General features: G+C 38.2%; 1 protein-coding gene across 1 annotated transcript in view; it reads left to right on the top strand.

Moving 5' to 3' along the window:
• The window catches only part of ATP11B (ATPase phospholipid transporting 11B (putative)), a 99,190-nt gene that overhangs the window by 31,842 nt on the left and 44,883 nt on the right, over positions 1–22,465 (top strand). Inside the window, exons 10-19 of the mRNA XM_045294987.1 lie at positions 1,330–1,411; positions 7,702–7,852; positions 9,185–9,382; positions 12,572–12,814; positions 14,205–14,380; positions 14,893–14,961; positions 16,725–16,798; positions 16,873–16,976; positions 19,362–19,543; positions 20,947–21,150. Of these exons, the coding sequence (XP_045150922.1) occupies positions 1,330–1,411; positions 7,702–7,852; positions 9,185–9,382; positions 12,572–12,814; positions 14,205–14,380; positions 14,893–14,961; positions 16,725–16,798; positions 16,873–16,976; positions 19,362–19,543; positions 20,947–21,150 (1,483 nt within the window). The remainder of the gene's footprint in view (positions 1–1,329; positions 1,412–7,701; positions 7,853–9,184; positions 9,383–12,571; positions 12,815–14,204; positions 14,381–14,892; positions 14,962–16,724; positions 16,799–16,872; positions 16,977–19,361; positions 19,544–20,946; positions 21,151–22,465) is intronic.

Below are 22,465 nucleotides of genomic sequence, written 5' to 3'. Positions count from 1 at the left end.
CTCTGGGGTTCTGTTTTTCTAATTAAGTCTAAGATTTAATAACTTCTCCAACGTCCTCTAGTTTGTAATTGGTAGAGTTAGCATTCAATCCAAGGCCTAATTCTAAAGTTTTTTTTTTAACAAGGCTGGTCTTAGCTGGAGGAGCCCTGGTGGTGCATTGGACAGTACATTAGGCTGATAACCCGAAGGTCAGTAGGTTGAGCTCATGAGATCTCCTGTGGGAGACAAATGAGGCAATCCAGACAGATTCGCAGTCTCCGAAGACTGGTGAGCAGTTCTACTCTATCTTATAGCATCACTAAGAATTTGAGTCACCTCAGCAACCATCTTTGGTCTTAATGGATGATGGGTTTTGGTCTCACCTAACTTCATTTACTCCCCAGTTTTAGCCTCCTTTAGTACAGCCATTGTTTACTTGAGAGTTATTCACATCAGCACACATTTGTTAGTTTGCACTTTCCTTGTAATATTTGAATTGCTTGGATTGATTTCCATGTTCTCTCTCCAGCGCTTACAGAGTGAGATCTGATCTCCAGACCTTGGCATTCAGGGCCTTCACACTCTGCCCCAAACCATTGTTCCAAATTAACAGACTTTAACAATTTAACTTTTCCATTTATTTCTTAAAATGGTGTGTGCTGTCTGGAATGCCTTCCTTGCTATATTTCCCTCTCTGTATTTCTCCCCCACCAATTTCAACTCAAATAATGTGTCTTTCATTCATGTCTTAGACTTCAAAGTATTGAACCAAATTTGAGAAACCAAAAGAACTACATAGTACCTGGCCACCATTAGCAACTGCTCTGAAAAGGAGCACGTGAGAAGGTCTTGAATATAGTGAGAGCAAGATGTAGAACAAAGCTCAAATTCCCAAAAGATACCAGTTTACTGCTCAGATGTAGTCACTTACAGGTACGGGACTGAACTCTCCTCCAAGTTAGAAACAACCATTTACTGTAAAAAAGGTAGCATTTCCCCAAGAACAAAGTCCAGGGGGTTAGGAAAGAAGGAAGAATGAGAACAAGAAAGAGAAGAAACGAGGCACGTAAGGAACCACTGAGGGGACTGCAATGAGGAGTCGAAACAAGATCTGTATGAGTTGCTGACCGTGCAACTGGCTCTGCTCTGAAAGCCTCCACCTAGTTCACAATCAAAAGGTTTCTTTAAAAAGCAAACTGGTAAGACTTAGAGCCAAACGGTAGAGAAAAGAAAGAAAGAAAGCCCAACTGTAACAATTCTCTGTATTTTCTAAGAAGGGTTCATGTTAGCATGTGCCTTTCCTATGACACGTGCTAGAGGATTATTTTAAAAGACGATTTTGTTCTGCAGGGGTTGCCGTGTACACTGGAATGGAAACGAAAATGGCCTTAAATTACAAGAGTAAGTCACAGAAGCGATCTGCAGTAGAAAAGTAAGCAACTACTTTGATTTATTTATGCATAAATCTAAGTACAGATGTGTATTCATATGTGTATAATATGCTGTGGGTGGGTGTCAAGTCAAACAAAAGATGATATCCTTTAGAAAAGAGAGAGATTCTCATATTTTTGTATTCAACAAAAGTGCTTTTGCGTTCTATGACTCCTGGTGCCCGTGTGCGTCACAGTCGCCCTGTGCTCTGCAGGGTTTGCAGTGACACTGGTCTTTTGGATGCAGATTGCCAGGCCTTTCCTTCAACCCCTCTCTGGATGGATTTGCACCACCAACATTTCGGTTAGTGGTTAAGCACTTTACCACTTGTACTATCCAAACTAAACACACAAAAATCAAACTCCCTGCCATCGAGTTGATTCGTACTCATTTGCACCACCAGGGGCTCCTGCTTTGTAATAAGTGCACCATTTGGCAGAGTGCCATATAGTAAGTGTAAAATTAAGACTTCAACAAATCTTTCCATATAAAGATGTGCACATGAATTTTTATAGCAGCTTTATTCAGAGTTGCCAAAAATTTGATGTAAGTAAGATGTCCTTCACTAGGCAAAGAGGTAAAGAAACTGTGGTCCATCCATACAATGGAGCATTATTTAGCAATAAAAAATGAGCTACCGAGACTGAAAAGACTGGGAGGAGCCTCTAGTACATGCTTCATGATTTCAGCCGTATGATATTTTGCAAGAAGCAAAACTGTAGAGACACGAGAAAAGATGAGTGGTTGCCAGGGGCACTGGCATGGAAGAGGGGGAAAGAGAGAGAAATCGTAGGTAAAGTGCTGTGCACTTACAGGACAGTGAAACTATGTAATATTCTAATAGTGGGGGAAAAATATTCTAATAGTGGACACATGATATCATGTGTTTGTCCTATAGACCTATAGAATTATTCACCACAAAGAGTAAATCATAAACTATGGGGTTAGTTCATAATAATATATCAATATTGGTTCATCGATTGTACCAAATGGGAATGCAAGATGTTAATAGGAAAAATATTGTGCCGAGGGAAAAAAGTATATGGAACCTTGGTATTTTGTACAGCAAATGTTTTCTGTGCTGAGAACTACACTAAAAAATAAAGTCTATTAAAAATAATTTTAAAAAGAAATGCTATTGGGTAATACTAGAATCATATGATTAGACCAACCCTCTGTAGGTGATATTATGCATATTATGTTATGCATATTATAAAATGTGCATAAAACCAAAATTTTTAAAAAAGGAAACAACTTGGAAGCTCAATTAAGTGACTAAAAAAGTGGACAGAAACTGGGAAGGGGTCCACTCCTAAAAAATGGTAACAGTAAGGGGGAAAATTTTAGAATTTGTAGCTTTTTGCTAGCACTTTCCAATTGGTGCACTGCCCAGAGCATTAAAAAAAAGCCACAGGTTTACTGGATTCAGGTGTCAGAGGATGGAGCTCAAAGCTGGAAAAAAAACTGAGAAAAGGAAAATGTGAAGATGGGAACCAATTGGAATGATTTCTAAAAGCTGCACAGAAATTCGGCTCAAATCCTTGATAACCATTAATCTATTCAGGTAAAGGGGAGACTCCAGTGGCCCTGGGGAAATAAGACAGTAGTAATAGCGGAAAGAATTGAACAGAGAATTGAACAGAGCTCATTGCATTGGAGACAAAGTTGGCATTTGAGCTTAATGTTGTTATGCTGTTGGAATAAATCTCAGCATTCCCCTCAGGAAGACAAAAGAATGCAGTCTTTGCAGAGCATGTTTTAATACTCAGGATGCAATCAGAAGTAAACATATGTGAAGGAAATGTACCCTATAGTCAATAGAAACTGTCTCTGAAAGATGAAGATCTTACAGTTAGCATACGAGGAATTTAAAGTTGGTATTCTAAGTATTGTCAAAGGACCTAAACAAAGTTGTGAATAAATATATGGGAAATTTCACCAGAAAAGAGGAAATGCAGAGTCAATATGCAATGAGATGATTACTGTACACCTATTGGAATAGCTAGAGTAATAAATAATGCTAAGTGCTGCTGAGAACAGAGAAAACGCATCTCAAATACATTGTTAGTGGAAAGAAAAGTTGTTCAGCCACTCTGATAATAGTTAGGCAACTTCTTGTAAAACTGAAAATGCACTGCACTCTGGGCCTTTATCCCAAAGAAGTAAGAGTTACCTTTACACAAAAACTTGGCACTGTATTTTCCATAGCAGCTTTTTGTAAAAACACCAACAAAAAATAAAACAGATTTGAATTAGCCCAAACATCCTTCACTAAGTAAATAGCTGACACCCTCTGGTACATCCACATAATGGAATACTAATTACTGCTTAGAAGTAAAAGGAATAAACTATTGATACTGAGGGAAGCCGAAATGTACTTAGTGGGGGAAAAAAATCAGACTTTACTATATAAGTCCAGTTAAATTACATCTCAAAATGTAAGAAGATCAGAATTTGGAGTCAGGCAGATTTAGAGTGGAACTTCAGATTCTTGGCTTATTAGCTATATGGTACTGCACCAGCTTTTTTTAATTCCTCTGAACCCAAAGTTCTCCTCTGTAAATGTGGGAGCAAGACTTGTCTCATAGGCTGGTTGGGAGAATTAATACTATAGACAAAATGTTCAACACTGTGTCTAACATATTGTAGCTGAACAGGAAGCATGAGTTTCTTTCTTGTGCCCCTCCCTCCCTCTTCCGTGTAGACTTTATGTTGAAGGAAAGTGGAATAACAAGTTGTTGCATAGTTAAGATAAGGCTATATCATGGAGGGCCTCAGGAGGCATCGTGAGATCTTTAAGGGTTTTGGCAAAACCTGAAAGGTGTATTTTTCCTCAGTATTTGCTGGGTACCTGGGCATCAGTTCATCATTCTATTTATTTTGTAGATATTTGAATATTTAATGATTAAAAAGTATCTTTAATTATGTCAGATTTTAAGATTTTGAACTTAAAATTGTAGAATTGTAATATTAAGCTTGTGTGTTGAAAAGAAAGGAATTCTAAATTTAATTCCTGACTTACATGAGCTTGGGAAATTCACAGAGTAATTTTGAGGTTGTAGTCTTTTTGGATTTAAAAAAGTACTATAATCTCTTCGTCCCAGAGTTGTGCTGTTGTTCTGTAGCTCCTCACAGAATTCTTATATAAAGATTAGCTAGATTTAAAAAAATTAGCTTAATAATGGTTGGGAAAAAAGTTATTTAAAATTTTAACACTAAATAAATGTTCTATTCTTACAGTATTATATGTTACAATTAGATCTTGAAAATATAAAAATCTTAAGCTAATTATCATGTCAAAAATAACTGGAAAAAATCAACTGAGGGAGGGAGTCAAGATGGCATACAGGTAGAATCACCCGCCCGACGCTCCTGCTATTAGATCAGAAAATTAGGAGAATTGGGAGTGTGCATGCAGACCCCACCCTGACGCACCAAACCTCGAGGGCAACGTAACCACATGAGAATGGTCTACATTCAGGGACGGCCCCAATCAGAGCAAACTGACCCCCACCCTTGAAGTATGTGCTACAAAGGACAACAGTGAATCTACAGGTGGGGAAGAGGGGCGGGCATGCTACACCCACACGGAAGCAAACCAAAAAGGAAAAAGAGGAATTGAGGGTCTAGACCCCATATCAGCACACCAAGCCCCGAGGATGATGTCCCTGCACGGAGTTGCTAAGACACAGAGGACTGCAGGACCGACAATAGCTCGAGACATGATTTCCCCTCACTGGAGCATACCGAGACAGAGGAAAATACTGGGGACACACTGTGGAAGTTAGTCCAGTCTACCCCCCACAGCAGGGTGACCCAAGAAGGGCACATAACAGGTCAGCAATGGAAGCCAAGCCAAGCCACAGAGCCCCCCAAATAGACGTCAAGCTAGGAGAGGAAGTTTCCAGAATTCCCCAGGACCAGTGGTGAGAGTCATAAAGGTCAGCAGAACAGATCTGGAATTATGCGTGTTTTTTTCATCTCTCTCTTTTTATTTGATCTTTTGTGTTCTTTCCATTATTGTTGGTTTTGCTTACCTATATAAGATAGGCATGGGAAGCAAGTTTGAGGAGAAAGCAACAGGACAGGGGAGGCCGGGGAAGGGAGCAGTGTTCCCAGGGAGCAACTAGGGAATTAAGCTCAACAATGAGGAGGATGTAGAGCTCCTGGGGGTGTTGGAGCAACAGCAGTCTAGCTGAGAAGAATTACTAAGAGGCAGAAGAAGGGCGAGCAGATGGTGGGGTAGGAGGAAGGTAAAAGGAACAGAGGAAAGATCTAGGAAGCAAAGCTATGGATAGAGGTATAAACATAGGTGTGTACACATGTAAATACATTAATTCATAAAAAAAATAGAGGTATTGGCCTATGTACATGTATTTCTATGGCAATACACTTAGGTAGTGGTTGAACTTGGGCCCTCTACTCAAGCCCTGCCTTAACGCAAGAACACTTTGTTCTAACAACCTGGCATTCTGTGATGCTCACCCTCCCGGCACGATTGCTGAAGACAAAATGGGTGCACAAGCAAATGTGAAGAAAGCAGATGGTGCCCAGCTATCAAAAGATATAGTGTCTGGAGTCTTAAAGGCTTGAAGGTAAACAAGTGGCTGCCTAGCAGAGAAGCAACAAGCCCAGACGGAAGAAGCAGCCTCTGCAATCATGAGGTTTCAATGGGATCAGGTAACAGGCATCAGAAGACCCCAAACAAACAAGCAAAAACCATACTGTTCAGAACAAGGGGGTCAGAGAGAGCCCCCAAACCCATCTGTAGACAATGGGACAAACCTTCACAAAAGAGTCAGATGGAAGGGGGATGAGTCAACCAGGGTGCAGTATAGCAGGATGAAGCACACAATATCCCTCTGGTTCTTTGAGGCTTCCTCACCACCTCCCTCCACTATCATGACCCCAGTCCTGCCTTTCACTCTGGGCTAGACAGGGAGCATGTGCACAGGTACAGATAAGAGACAAGAGCTTCTGACACACAGAATCCAGGAACAGAAATGGGAGCAGTGATACCAAAAGGCTAGGGGGAAGATGGGGAAAGGAAGGGGGAAGCGATCGCAATGATTGACACATAATCACACACATCCCCTCCAGTGGAACGAAAAACAGAAGTGTGTGTGTGGGGGGTGGGGGCGGGGAGATGAGGGGAAGAGAGACAGCAGTTGGTGTAAGATATGAAAATAATATATAATTTATCAAGGGGTCATGAGGGTGGGAGGGGGAAGGGAGGGAAAAAAAGAGCTGATACCAAGGGCTCAAATAGAAAGTAAATGTTTAGAAAATAATGATGGCAACATACGTACAAATATGCTTGATACAATTTATGTATGGATTGTTATAAGAGCTGCAAGAGCCCCCAAGAAAATCTTTTAATAAATATTTTAAAAATCAACTAAAGACTTAAAAATTATAAAATATAAAAATAACTGACCCATCCACTCAGATCTTACCTCAGAACAAGAACGGTTTGTCCTAATAATTTGGCACTGCATGATACTTACCTTCCTGACACAATCGCTGAAGACAAAATGGATACATATGCAAATGTGGTGAAGAAAGTGGTTGGTGCCTTGCTATTAAAAGATACAGCGTCTGGGGTCTTAAAGACTTGAAGATAAACAAGTGGCCATCTAGCAGGGATGCAAAAAAGCCCACATGGGAGAAGCACACCAGCCTGTGTGATCATGAGGTGTCGATGGGAATAGGTATCAGAAGTTCAAAAAAACAATCAAATAGAAATGAAGGAGCGTGGATAGAGTGGAGGCCCACACCCCACCTGAAGATGATTGGACAGTTCCTCACAGAAGGGCCACACAAAAGGGATGTTGAGTCCAGGATGTGGTATAGCACTGATGAAACACAGAACCATCCTCTAGATCTTTAGTATTTCCTCCCCTCACTATTAGTTTTTGTCTCCCCTCATTAACCTACTTAGACATGCGTATGCTCGTGTATAATTGAAATCGTGTGATGCATGAAAGACAAGATGGATAACCCATCAGAAAGAGTATAATAATAATAATAATATAATAATAACTGGCCAAACTGTCATGTTTTAAGCATTTTGGATAGTAACAGAGCTATAGTTTAATATATTTGTAAGCTATGTATATTGATTCTTACCTTTTTTTTTTTTTTGGCTAATGAACAGATTGTATTGAATGATCATTTCTTGAAAATGAAGACCATCCTTTAAATAGCTACAGTGGTACTTCATATTTTAATATCCTATATTAACTCTCGGCAATGATAATACATTTGTTATGTTTTATATTCTCACTTCAGGTCAATGAACACATTTTTGATAATTTACCTAATAATCCTTATTTCTGAAGCCATCATCAGTACTATCTTGAAATACACGTGGCAAGCTGAAGAAAAATGGGATGAGCCTTGGTACAACCAAAAAACAGAGCATCAGAGAAATAGTAGTAAGGTATTTTATGGTGTCCTTGACTCTGCTGTAAAGGAAACTTTATTCTTTGGTACAGTTTATGCTTGGGGTAATGGCTTCTGATGAGAGGGGTGCTTAACCATGGGTTCTTAAGAGTGAACAAATGACACTGCAGATGAAGAACCTGGTTTGCTTTTTACCGTCACGGCTCCAGCAGTTGTATTCCCTTATGGCATGGCTAGAATAGTTACAGGCGGTCCCAAAATTTAAATAAGTATATGTTTGCATTCCATTTCAGCACCACAAAGTCAGTTTTTTACTATTAGTATACCTTATCATAAGTGAAATTAAAGGTATATATTTATTGATTTATATATTTATTACAAATATTTATATATTTAAATAATATAAAATTTATATATTTGCATTTATATTTGAACTATGTAAGGAGGAGTCTTAGCAATCTGGTTGGTGATATAAGTAATACACAAATTAAAGTTTTAACTGGCTAGACCAGAGGAGGTACATTGGTACAGATAGGAACTGAAAATACAGGGAATCCAGGACGGATGAGCCCTCTAGGACCAGTGGTGTGAGTGGCAAAACAGGGAGGGTAAAGGGAGAATGGGTAGGGAAGAGGGAACCGATTACATGGAACTGTGTGTGACCTCCCCCCGGGACAAAAAACAAAAAAGTGGATGAAGGGAGACGTCGGACAGGGCAAGATATGACAAAATACCCATTTATAAACTATCAAGGGCTCATGCGGGAGGGGGGAGCGGGGAGGGAGGGGAAAAATGAGGACCTAATGTCGGGGGTTTAAATGGAGAGAAAATGTTTTGAGAAACGATGTACAAATGCGCTTTACACAATTGATGTGTGTATGGATTGGGATAACAGTTGTATGAGCCCCTAATAAAATGTTAAAAAAGAAAAAAAAAATTAAAGTTTTAAACTGATCAGCTATGTACCACCAACACAATTCATACTGAAGAGTTTGTTTTTGTGCCTATCAGTTATTTGCTAATATTTAAAAGTTAGTCAATTTCTAACTTTCTCTAATTTTGAAGGGTAGGAGTGGAATAGAGAAGAGTATAATTTTGTTAAAGGTGTTTTCAGTCGCACCAGACTCTTACTAAGTAAGAAATTTTAATGTAATCTTTTTTCCTTTAACATGATCAAGATTCTAATAAACAATAAAGTACAGTATTGCAAAGATAATCCAATTAATGATTTTCAACTTAATATTCTTTTGTTTCAGAATATAGTTGATGGTCTGTATACTTAGACATGACTTTTTCTGATAAATTTCTACAGTAATGTTGAAGTTACTAGGTATTTTCTCATATCAAACAATTCTTTCTTTTTTCCTAGATTCTGAGATTCATTTCAGACTTTCTTGCTTTTTTGGTACTATATAATTTTATCATTCCAATTTCATTATACGTGACAGTCGAAATGCAGAAATTTCTTGGATCGTTTTTTATTGGCTGGGATCTCGATCTCTATCATGAAGAATCAGATCAGAAAGCCCAGGTCAATACTTCAGATCTGAATGAAGAGCTGGGACAGGTGAAAATGACACTTTTGGTTTTCTAGCTTGCTACTTTTATCAAAGCAACATGTCTGTACTAATAAGTATTGTAAGATTTAAAATAAAAAATAGCCTGCCTTTGCTTCACCCCTTATTTTTGTTTTCCATTTTGAAATCTTAAAGCTGTCTCTCACCTTTATTTACTACTCTTATTTCTATATAGCATTATTTCTATGGAATATACAGATCTAACATTATTCTTCCCTGTGTCCACCAAACACGCACACATATATATACACACACACACGCACACATACTTCCCCGAGTGTTGTTATTTCACAGCTTGGGATTTAATAAATATTCACTGAACATTATTACGAGTGACTCGATATTGCTCACTAATTCTCAGATTCCCATAAATCTTTATGGGACCCTCTGATACTATCATTATATTTCCTTTCTTGTATACCTACTTTGTTTTCCCTACAGCTAATTGCTCTGGTTTTTCATAAACTGACAAATATAAAATTATCTACACGTATCCAAACATCTCAGGTAATCTAGGGGTTTCTTCCTTCGCTTTCCTCCCCTCCTTGCCCTTCCATCCTTTCTCTCCTTTCCTTCCTTCCTGTGTACGCCGCCTTTTTAAAAAACAGTCTCAGCCTTTTGTCCGTTTGGTCCAATTTGGACTTGCTGTTTCTCAACTGTGCCCTCAGATCTTTCCCGGCTATTGTACTAGAAATGCCTTTGTATTGTATTGGAAATCCTGGTTCAGATCGCCTGTTTCTGCATCCCATGTCTTCCCACCTGTGGCTTATTCTCGGAGCCCATTTTCTAATTGGGTTCCAAAAGAGAATGCTAAGAGCAAAATATTTTGAGACTTTGCATCTCTGAAAAATATCCTTTATCTTTCCCCAAATAATTGACCAATCCTTTAACTGGATATTACATTCCAGGCTGGAAATCCTTTTTCTTTTTCCTCAGAATTTTGAAGGTCTTGCTCCATTGTTTTCTAGCCTCCCGTGTTCCTCTTGGGAAACCGGGTGCCTTTCTGGTGTTCAGCTCTTCTGATCTTGTCTTTTGTTTTTATCTCTGGAAGCATTTGGAATTTTCTCCTTATGCAAGTTGTGAATATGATGAGCGACACTGGTTGAGTCTTTTATTCCATTGGGACAACACACTCAGCAAACCCTTTCAGTCTAGAAACACACGTCTCTTCAAGTAGGGGACATTTTCTTGCAGTATTTTTTTTGGTTAACATGTCTGTATTTTTTTTCCTGAAACCCATATAACTTTGATACCAGATTACTTATATTGATCTTCTCATTCTCTTTCTTTGACACCCTGGGAGAATTTGCCCAACTTCAGCTTTTCACCCTTGCTGTCTTTTTTTTATTTCTAATATTACATTATTCTCTGAATAGTCTTTTAAAAATTGCATCTTATTCCTGCTTCTTACATAGACTCTCTCTCCTCACCACCCTGAAACTTGCTGACCCTGAAAGTCTTATTCTGCTGCCGGCACTTTCTCTGTGTGCTCCTACTTCCCTTCTGACTGCAGCCAGCTCTGCTATAACGCAGTGCCTGCTTCCCCAGACATCACTGCACTCTGGGAAATTGCGTAACAAGCACCTATGGGAAGAAGTGGGATTACCTACACAACACAAAAGCATCATCAGTATCACATTTTAAAAAGGGAACCTAATACAACACTTTCTAAATGGTTCAGAAGTCTATCAGTACTACAGTAAATATGGTACCTTTTCTTGAAAAAGGCCTAAAGTCCGCTTGCTTGTGGAAGTGGGCATTAGAAGGGGCAGTAACTTTGGTGATCAGGGGTCCTCAAACTACCGCCCGCGGGCCACATGCGCCCGCCAAGGACATTTATCCTGCCCGCCGGGTGTTTTTGCCCTGTTTGTTTTTTTTTACTTCAAAATAAGATATGTGCAGTGTGCATAGGACTTTGTTCACAGCTTTTTTTTTTTTCAGTCTCTAGTCCGGCCCTCCAATGGGTCTGAGGGACAGTGAACTGGCCCCCTGTTTAGCAAGTTTGAGGACCCCTGGTAGATGAAGGAAGGTATCTACAATCAGAAGAAAAGTTGTAATACGACAAACGGAGGTGGCTGGCAGCTGTTTGAGGGTTATAGTTCCAGGTATTCCTTCATGGCAGGCATTTTTGTGTGTTCTGTTTCTCAGGACAAAATTGTGCACAGCCAATGCTCAAGTATACATTATCCTCAAATCTTGGTGGGATAAATGTGTGTTTTCAAAGCATTATTATAGCAGAACTTGCAGTCAGTGCTTTTAGACTGCTTTTCACATAAAAAGTCATCCTCAAATGAATGCGAAGCTCAGACTATCCTTGTCACGTTAAAAGTGACACACTAAAACGCTTATTAGAAACTTTCAAGCCAGTGGACCTTGCACTGAGATAATGATTGGCAGCCAGCTGTTTGGAAGAGAAGTGTTTGTCTTTTTTACTTTAAGAAATAGATCTTTCCTTTTCAACAGTTGTGTTTGGTAATTTCCCCCCTTCCCCTAATTTTAATCTCTTCCATCAATTTTAGATAGCTTCCCACTCCTGACTTCAGTTTCTATCATTTTGTGTTCCTGTTCTCTGTTCTGTACTATTTCTGCAGGTACCGTTTCCCATGCTGGGTTACTAATCATCCATCCAGTCCTTGATTCCAAGTAAGGGATCGTACTTTTTAAAGCAGCAGTTCTCAACCTGTGGGTCATGACCCCTTTGGGGGTCGAACAACCCTTTCACTGGGGTTGCCCGATTCATAACAGTAGCAAAATTACAGTTATGAAGTAGCAACGAAAATAATTTTATGGTTGAGGGGTCACCACAACATGAGGAACTGTATGAAAGGGCCGCGGCATTAGGAAGGTTGAGAGCCACTGTTTTAAAACTTTATCCGGGAGGTAGAAAAGAAGTACTAAAGCCACATTCTCAGTCAACTCTCGGGGTGGTTATGCACTTAAAGTTGCTACAAATTTCAAAGCATATACATTTTAAAAATATTTTGTCTCTTTGACGTGTTTATTAATCGATTGTGTTTAGATTATTAGAATCTCGGTTATCAGTGTAGCAATGTTAGTCAGTACACTGGAACTCAAGAGACAGAGGACACGGGGCTTTTGTTTGTTTAGTTTGATGATTTGTTTTTTTTTTAGCAAAGCACCGTGAATACAGGGATTTGTTTTGTTTTTCTACCCTCTAGGTGGAGTATGTGTTTACCGATAAAACTGGTACACTAACGGAGAATGAGATGCAGTTTCGGGAATGTTCACTCAATGGCATAAAATACCAAGAAATCAACGGTAGACTTGTACCTGAAGGTCCAACACCAGACTCTTCAGACGGAAACTTATCTTACCTCAGTAGTTTATCCCATCTTAACAACTTATCTCATCTTACAACCAGTTCTTCTTTTAGAACCAGTCCTGAATATGAACTTGAACTAGTAAGCAATTTTTAAACTAATAAATAAGGATTACATTTCAGCCAACATCTTCATTTTATGGAATGGCCTTTAGTTCTTGCTGGGTTTCTAGAAAGAATGCAAGTTTAAGTGTTAGTGGAGCAATGAAGAATTATTTGAAATGTATGAATAGGCTCTGCGTCAATGCTACAAAATATAATTCTGGGGCTTTATAGTCAGTGTCCATATCATTTACCCTGTATCTGCCGTAGTTTCCTGAGTTTCCACCATGGCATTGCGTTAAGGCAAGTTTTTATGATCTTGAAGTGAAGAAGACATTGCTAAGAAATCGAGCTTAAATATTTTAAATTGATTTTTGTGATCATCAAGTTTTTAAAACATTTTATTGTGGTTTGTGTGAAACTTTACCAAGCAAATCAGTTGTCCATTTTACTGTTTACACACTTGTTATTTTGTGACATTAGTGGCAATCTCTTCAGTATGACAGTGCTCTACCCACTGCCCACCTGGGTTTCCTGTTTTCATCAGTCCTTGCTTTCTGACCCTTCCTGCCTTTTGAACTTTGTTTTTAGGCAAATGCTGCCCTTTGGGTCTTAAATGATTGCTTGTTCTGAGAAGCATGTTCCTCGTGGAGTTTAGTGCCATTTGTAGGACTATTTCTTGGCTGAGAGGTGATCCCCAGGAGTGGGTGCAGTTCTGGGTTTGAAGGGTGCCAAAAGGCCATAGTATAAGGCAGCGGTTCTCAACCTGCCTCATGCCGCGACCCTTTCATACAGTTCCTCATGTTGTGTTGACCCCCAACCATAAAATTATTTTTGGTGCTACTTCATAAACTGTAATTTTGCTACTGTTATGAATCAGGCAACCCCAGTGAAAGGGTTGTTTGTCGCCCAAATGGGTCACAACCCATAGGTTGAGAACTGCTGGTATAAGGGATTCCACCAGTTTCTAGCAAACCATTATGTTGGATCTTTTTTATTTTGATTTTTGTTTCTTCCTTTCTGTCCAGGACCTTCTATTATGATCCTGCTCAGAGTGGTCAGAAATGGTAGCTGGGCGCTGTCTACTTCTTCTGATTTCAGGGTAGTGAAGGCTGTGGTCACATGGCCTCTTCGTCCTTTGGACTATTTCCTTGAATCTCAGATTTCCTTCACTCTTCTTTGCTTCAGATAATGTTTTATTACATTTTGAACAAAAGAGTGACTCCCTATTTTCGTGGAGCTGACAATAGATTATTTTTAGCAAGTCAAAGCTAACCATCTATTATTCAAGCAATTCAGAATTATAGTGTTCTTGTTCTAGAACTACATGACAACAGTATTCTTTGTATTTATGGATATTAAATAATTCTATTCCTGCTTCCGTGAATGGTATTTATTTTTAATCATGATTGTTAATTATATTTTCACAGATTAAAGAACACGGCCTCTTCTTTAAGGCAGTCAGCCTCTGTCACACGGTACAGATAAGCAATGTTCAGACTGATGGCATTGGTGATGGTCCCTGGCAATCCACCCTCACACCCTCCCCCTTAGAGTATTATGCCTCGTCTCCAGATGAAAAGGCTCTAGTGGAAGCTGCTGCAAGGTAGTTTAATCTAATTTCCAAGCCTTATGAAAAGTACTTTCTTTCAATGAAGCATGAAATTATTCAAGTACCATCATTCTAAATTGTCAAACATAGAGTCATCATTTTAAATTGTCTAATTCATAAACATAAAGATAGAAGTGCATTTTAAATTAAATGTCAAATGAGCAATAATTGAAGTGTATTATTTTCGCACTTGTGCTAGCATTGAGTCATATTTGCAAGAGAGCCCTTAAAATCCAGTTACTATGAAATATAACTAATGCAATTATGTAAGAAGTTCTTCTGTGCAGCCACTTTTGAAATGTTTCATTAACAAATAGTAGTTTTTCTCTGCCTGCTCTGATCATTCAGGTTTTTGAAAGTAACTATATATTCATAGGAAATATTTTAAAATACATTTCAAACTCTCGTTTTAGATGTTGTTTATCAAGCCAGTTAATAATAAAGCATCATGAAATGTGAAATATCATCCCTTAAATTTTATATTTCTTTCTCATTTTAATCTCCAGAATTGGCATTGTATTTATTGGCAATTCTGAAGAAACTATGGAAGTTAAAATACTTGGAAAATTGGAACGGTAATTTTCCCCCCATATATTGTAATTTACTATATGTTAAGTATATAGGGTATAGGTCAGGGATCCATAAGTATATCTGTAGGGAAAATCTGGACCATGACCTTTCTCTGCATAGGCCAGGAGCTATGTCATAGGTTCCCTCCCCTCCACCTAGCCCCAGCCCCCACCCCCGCTCCCTCAAAGAGCATGCAACAGGGCTCACAGGCAGAGCTTAAAATAGCTGAGCTTCTCAGAAAAAGTCTTCTGACTCCTGCTCTTACTTTTATTATGACCGTATAGCTAGCTTATTGGAGTGCGGACAGTCTGCTGTGACTCGCTCATCTGTGCTTTAGCTTACTGACCCTGGAAGTTAGTTTCACCTTCCTTTGTGCATACGCATCCCTGGAGCCATGGGTTTCCTACGTTTCTAGTCCTTTATTTCCTATGATTTTATCTTTCAAACCTGAAGGAAGGACTCTCTTTTAAAAAAGATTTTACTAAAAAAATAAACAAAATAAAAAAATAAAAAGATTTTGCTGTTTCATCAAATTAGTCCATGCTTTTATCAGTTTTGATCATATCTCAACTCTAACTTTGCTTTTCTAAAATATGCCTTTCTTAAGTGAATAGGGTCCATTTTTTGGCTACTTCCTTGCGGAAACTCCTCTTGCTTGCTTATTTCAGCTAATAAACCAATTCAGACTTTTAGTCAAGCTAATAATGAAGCATCATAAAATATGAAATCTTTCAAAATGTTATTCTTTGATATGTACACCACACTCCATTTTTACACAGCCTTACAGGATTCATATGGAAGACTTTGCAAGTCACACCTGACCCATCATTGTTTTCCAACAGTCTTAATGGCATATAATTCACGTAGCACACAGTTCGATAGTTTAATGAAGAAGAGTTGCACAATCATCATCACAATCTTCTCCAGTCTTTTACTCATCGTTTTTAGCATCCATATTCCCCCAACCTCCCCTTGGCATACCTCCCCCCCAAGAGACCATTAACGCAGTTACTGTCTCTGTATGTCCTGGATTTCATATATAGAAAAACACTAAAACCAAACAACAATAAAAAAAATTAACAGGAATAACAAAGTAAAACAGACAAAAACCTCAATCAATAAGAAAACAAAATATTAAAAACTAGAACAAATTTAAATGGATCATAAGCCAATTAAATGATGGGGTACTAAATTTTAACCTCACTGCATCTGCAACAATCCATTTTGCAGTGCATTTGACAACTCACTCGAGGCATTTGTGTTCATCGCTCTCCCACCCCACCCCAACCCCCTCACACACTCTGTCCCAGGTCCAGAATCACTCTGTGATGAGCCTCTGTTAGTAATGGGAGGGCATTGTATTTCTCAAGTGTGGTAGGACAAAAAAATATTTTTTAATGAGGGAAAACATGGAATTGGACCTCAAACTATTCCTGTCCTTGCTCTGTCCTTCGTAAACCTATTCGACGTTAGGTGATTTACTTTATCTTTCTGACGTTAATCATCCTCATTCACAAAATGACGTAAAACCTACTTTGTTGGGTTCTTATGAGTATTAAATGACATAAAATCTATGAAGTACAAGTACTTAATAAATGTCAATTGCTTTTATTCATATCTTGTGTTGTTATTAACGACTCATAATCATCTGGAAATGTAGTTGAGATTAATTTCTTGTTCTGAGTTAGCATTTAGATCGACTTACAGGAGTGCTTTCCAGATACTCGTGTGATATTCCTAAAAAGTCAAAGCTTTGTCTTTTCCTTAGGTACAAACTACTTCATGTCCTGGAGTTTGACTCAGATCGTAGAAGAATGAGTGTCATTGTTCAGGCACCTTCAGGTAACCAACCTACACTTGTGTGCGTTTTTACTGGTCTCACAATAAGAGCTTGAATAGCTAATGTTTCTTTTCAGGTGAGAAGTTTTTATTTGCTAAAGGAGCTGAATCATCAATCCTCCCTAGATGTATAGGTGGAGAAATTGAGAAAACAAGAATTCATGTAGATGAATTTGCTCTGGTGAGTGCAAATTTCTGATTTTTCAAAACAGTTTCAGAACTGCAAAAAATATGTCATTCAGAACTAATGTGATAAATAAGAAAATTATAAGAGAGGTCAAGTTTCATTTTTGCATTAACTTTATTAAAAATTATTAAAGTTCTGGGGTTCTTTTGTTACATTATACGTTGGCTTCACTCTTTTGTGAATAAAACTTAACTTGTTACCTGCTACATATGTGTTCTCTTTTTGAACCTTTAAATTCTGGATGTGATGTAAAAATACAGAAATCATTGATATTAATTCTATTTTTTAAAAAGGGAACTTATTTTTAAAATACAGGTGATTCATAAACAGTAAATATTGACAATGACTAAAACTCACCTATTGCTAGTCAGACTATAAAATGGTACAACCACTTTGCAAGACAGGTTGACAGTTCTTCAAAAGTTTAAATGTAGAGTAATCATATGACTCAGCAATTCCACTCCCAGGTTTTGCTCAAAGTGAATTCATGGGAACAGGAAAATTCTTAACTGTCTGTTTCAGTCTTAGGGCTCAGTGATCTCTCATTTCTACATTTCTATAAATTCTACTCCATGCTCTCTGCTCACCTGCCTCCTTTACTTACTTATGATTTCTTTCTTTTTAAAAAAAATCATTTTATTGGGGGCTCGTACAACTCTTATCACAATCCATATATACATCCATTGTGTCAAGCGCATTTGTACATTTGTTGACCTCATCGTTCTCAAAACATTTGCTTTCTACTTGAACCCTTGGTATCAGCTCCTCATTTCCCCCCCCCCCCATTTTCTACTCCCTCATGAACCCTTGATAATTTATAAATTATTATTTTGTCATATGTTACACTGGCTGACATCTCCCTTCACCCACTTTTCTGTTGTGCTTGTATTTCTTATCTTTCATTATTTGCTTTCTGTTTGTGATCAGATTCTTCATCCACATTATAACTTCTATAACAGTAAAGACATTGTACTATCTGACCACCATTTATCTATCTATCTATCTATTTATTTAATTTTGATATATTATCTTCCCCTTCACCCAAGTTTTAACACATGTCTGCCCTCTATCCTCTGGCTTTACCTTCCTGTCCAATTTCTGGCCACTTTCAAAGAATGATTCTTATATGAGAAAACCTTTTCTTGACTTTTTATAATAGCAGTATCATACAATATTTCCCTTTTGTGATTGACTAATTTCACTCAGCATGTTCTCCAGGATCATCCATGCTGTAGGGTGTTCCCAGATTCGTTATTATTCTTCAGCATGGCATGGTATATTCCATTGTGTGTATGTGCTGAAGTTTTATGCGCTCTCCCCTTGGTGGGCATTTAAGTGGTTTCCATCTTTTTGATCTTGTGAATAGTGCTGCAGTGAGCATGGGTGTGCATGTAACTGTTCCTGTCAGGGCCCTTATTTCTCCAAGATATGGACCAAATACAGGGATAGCTGAGCCACTTAGTGTTTCTACTTCCAACTTTTTGAGGAAGCACCGTACTGCGTTCTGCAATGGTTGCACATTTTACAGTCCCACTGGCAGTGTGTGAGGGTAACATTCTTAACTGTTCCTTGATAGCCATTTGTTGTTTTGTTTGTTTGTTTGGTTTGGTTTTTTTCTTCAACTTTGTTAATTAATGCTGGAGTTTTGATTTGCACCATTTTAACATCCAGAGCAATGCCAGAACATAGTTGGTCCTCAGGAAATAAAACTGAATGAATTATTTCATATTTGAATGAATAGCTGATGATGCATTCACTATTATATAAGGGAAAGTTATTTTCAGGTGTGGGTTATTTGTAAATTGTTCTTCGAATCTGCTACATAGTGTCATATAGTATTTTAAAACTACCATTTCAAGTGAGTGGGTAGGAGGGGGTAAAAACAAAAAACAAACAACCATTTCCAAATTCTGGTAGTAAAGTATTGGAGTTTTTCTGGGGAAAGTGTGTAACAAGAAACGGTACTTTGATCATTCTTTCTATATATCAACTTCCAGACATTCATGCCATACGAAAAACTTGAGCTCAAAATATGATATAAAATATAAATTCCTACATTTTCTGTAATTCCAGTTTAACAATGTGTAATGATTAATTGTACATTGTTTATTCAGTGGATGTAAAAAGTACTAAGGGGCCCGGGCAGAGTAGTGGTTATGTATTGGGCTGCTAACCGCAAGGGCAGCAGTTTTGAGCCACCAGAGACTCCACAGGAAACGGACGATGCTTTCTACTCATGAAGAGTTACGGTTCCTGTCTTGTAAAGGTCTCTCTGAGATGGAATGAACTTGATGGCAGTGAGTTCGCTTTTGGAGTTTTTCTTTCAGTGGCTCTAAAATGTATTGTTAGAAACTATCTTTTTGTCTTTATTGTTTTTAGAAAGGGCTCAGAACTCTATGTATAGCCTATAGACAGTTTGCACCTAAAGAATATGAAGTAATAGATAGACGCCTATTTGAAGCCAGGACTGCCTTGCAACAACGGGAAGAGAAATTGGCCGACGTCTTCCAGTTCATAGAGAAAGACTTGATTCTACTTGGAGCTACAGCAGTAGAAGATAGGTAAGGATCAGATAAACAGGCAACAGCATTTCTCTTTCATAAATATTCTCTAGCCTTGTATTTCTTGATATAAGTTCTACTTATTAGCATCCCAAATGTAGTTAAAATGCACAGCCAAAACTTAAATTATTCCCATTCAATTGATAGAATTTTGTTCTATCCAGAAATATGAAGCAGATAAAAAGAAAACACATTTTTTGCCAAAAGGTTTGAATTTTTAGACTACTTAGCTTGCCCTACAAACCTTAATGATACAGTCCCTGCTTGGTTTTCCAACCTCCCCTCCCACCATTGCCCTGTCCGCTTTATGCCACAGCAGCACCCAACGGTAAGTTCCCCTCTGAATACCAACTCTAGATGAAAACTGCTTTCTGTTGTGGGTTTTTTTCCTCTTGGCAAAGCTGTGTTTTCATCCTGGAATAATCTTTCCTTTTCATAAAGTACAACTCAAATACTGCTTCCAACTCAGTTGCACTTTTCTTAGCTGACAGTAGGATAAGCATTCTCTTATAAAAGTTCTCTGTTTCATAAGTATCCTGAGCACTCCTCCTGAGGTGCGACACGACATTGTTTCACATTCTCTCTTCTGTTAGCCTGTGAGGTCCTGGGGTCCATTTATTCTTGATCTTCATGCCCCAGCATCTACCTCAATGTCTGCTTCACAGTTTCTTGAATTAAATTGAATTCTACAAATTAAGCCTGTAGTTTATTCCTCTCTAATTTCTAAGCCTAAGAGTGTTAGCATTTTTGTTCTTCAAGAAGAGTTTTCATTTACGCTGTCTTTGGGACTTCAGGTCGTCCCTTTGGCAATTAGGTAGTCTTTTATTCACCATGGTTTGATATTTGAGGTAATGATCGGAGAGATTTTCCTATCAAACTAAGAAAAACATGCTTTGATTTTGAAATTTAAGACGTTATAATGTTTTATTTACACCATATAATTATTTTGGTTTTATAAAAATTAACTTTGGCAGATATGAAATTATACATTTTAATTCATTGATTTTATGTTAACCAGGTCATTGCTAATGTAGCTATTCCTGATTTTTCCCCAATAGGGGAAATTTTCAATTTTACTACGATATTGTGAGTTTCTTCCATCAGGCGTTCAGAATTTAACTTTTTGGCACAGTGAGTTAAGCATTGGGCAGCTTAACTGAAAGGTTGGTAGTTGGATAGAACCTCCTAGCCACTCTTTGTGAGAACATTGAGACCACCTGCTTCCTTAGAGTAGTACTGCCTCAGAAGCCCCGGGGAGCAGGTCTGCTCGACCCTCACGGATCCCGCCGAGTTGGATTGACTCGACGTCAGTGGGGTTTGGTTTGGTATACTGTGTGCCTTATTCTTAATACACAGTGCAAAAACCCAAAACTATTACCTCCTCCATTTCTTCTCTTTTTCAGACTACAAGATAAAGTTCGAGAAACAATTGAAGCATTAAGAATGGCTGGTATTAAAGTGTGGGTACTTACTGGTGATAAACATGAAACTGCTGTTAGTGTCAGTTTATCATGTGGACATTTTCACCGAACCATGAACATTCTTGAACTTACAAACCAGAAATCAGACAGTGAGTGTGCTGAACAATTAAGGCAACTTGCCAGAAGGTAAGATTATAAATATCTGGATCATGTAATTCAGGACTCAGCGAACGATGGCCCACTGGCAAAATCTAGCCTGTAGTCTGCTCTGAACAGCTCATGAGCCAAGATTGGTTTTACATTTTTACTGGCTCATAAAGAATCCAAAGGAAAATAGTATTTTATAACAACATGAAAATTATATGAACTTCAAATTTCATTGTCTATAAATAAAGTTTTAATACAACACAGCCACATTCATTTACTTATGTACTACAAACCTGATTAGTTGTGACAGGGACCTTGTGAAGTATACTCATTTCCAATGGCTGCTTGATGCCTTACAAATCTCTTAACATGTTTAGCGTTGGGGTCACTATGAGTCAGAATGGATTCGAAGGCAGTGGGGGTGGCTTTTTTGTGTTCCTCATTTTATGGGCTTAACACATCTTACTTGAAAGCAGAGGGCTCTCTCTCGGGCCAGTGTCTGCTGTGCTGTGAACCAGTGATCAAGTGTAAAATTTTCCTTTTGGTGCATGTAGCCCATTGCTCCCCTGCGTGCTGGCCTGCATGAAAGCACTTGCACCAGAGTGTAAATCTATACATGAGTTCATCATGAGGAGAGCAAAATTATGTATTATCTGCCATGCAATGTAATTTATTTAAAAACTGGTGGAAACTCCCTGTCTCTTTCTGTCTACTAACAGTGTGTATGCAGCTACCAGTAAACCAGTACTTGAGTAATTCTTGTGCAACATAAACTTACAAAGGAGGTTTTATTTATATTGCATTATGTCTGTGTCTTAACAGTACAGTCCAATTGGGGGCTTAATATTAAGAGACGGTACTAATATTTTAACAGTTTTATTGACATATAATTCACGTACCATGCAATTCAGTGGTTTTTATGTATTTAAAAGAGCTGCGCAATCATCACAAATCAATTTTAGAGCATATCCTTCATTCTCGTACTCGTTATTCACTCTCCATTATCCCCTACCTCCCCTGCCAAACCCCACGGAACTACTAGTCCAATTGCTGTGTCTTTGGATTAACTGTCATATGAAAATCATACGAAAAGCCCCCAAAACAACAAAATAAAACTCAGAAAAAATTTAATCCAAGAGAAAGCAGAAAACAGTAGAAACGAGAGTAAATTAAACATGAGTCAACTAAGAAAATAAACGATAATCTATTAAATTTTCACCTAACTATATCTGCAGCAATCCACTTTCCAGTGCAGTCTGTCTAAGTGTAAGACTATTCACATATCAGGTCAAAGGTCCAAGGGGATTCAAGGAAGCCTTACTCCTCCTGGGGACTCTGCAAATGAATTGTGGAC

Source organism: Echinops telfairi, unplaced genomic scaffold, assembly GCF_000313985.2.
Source record: "Echinops telfairi isolate 266 unplaced genomic scaffold, ASM31398v2 ScPeMD7_4225;HRSCAF=4972, whole genome shotgun sequence".
Classification (NCBI taxonomy): Eukaryota; Metazoa; Chordata; class Mammalia; order Afrosoricida; family Tenrecidae; genus Echinops; species Echinops telfairi.
This window is presented reverse-complemented; position numbering and strand designations above follow the sequence as displayed.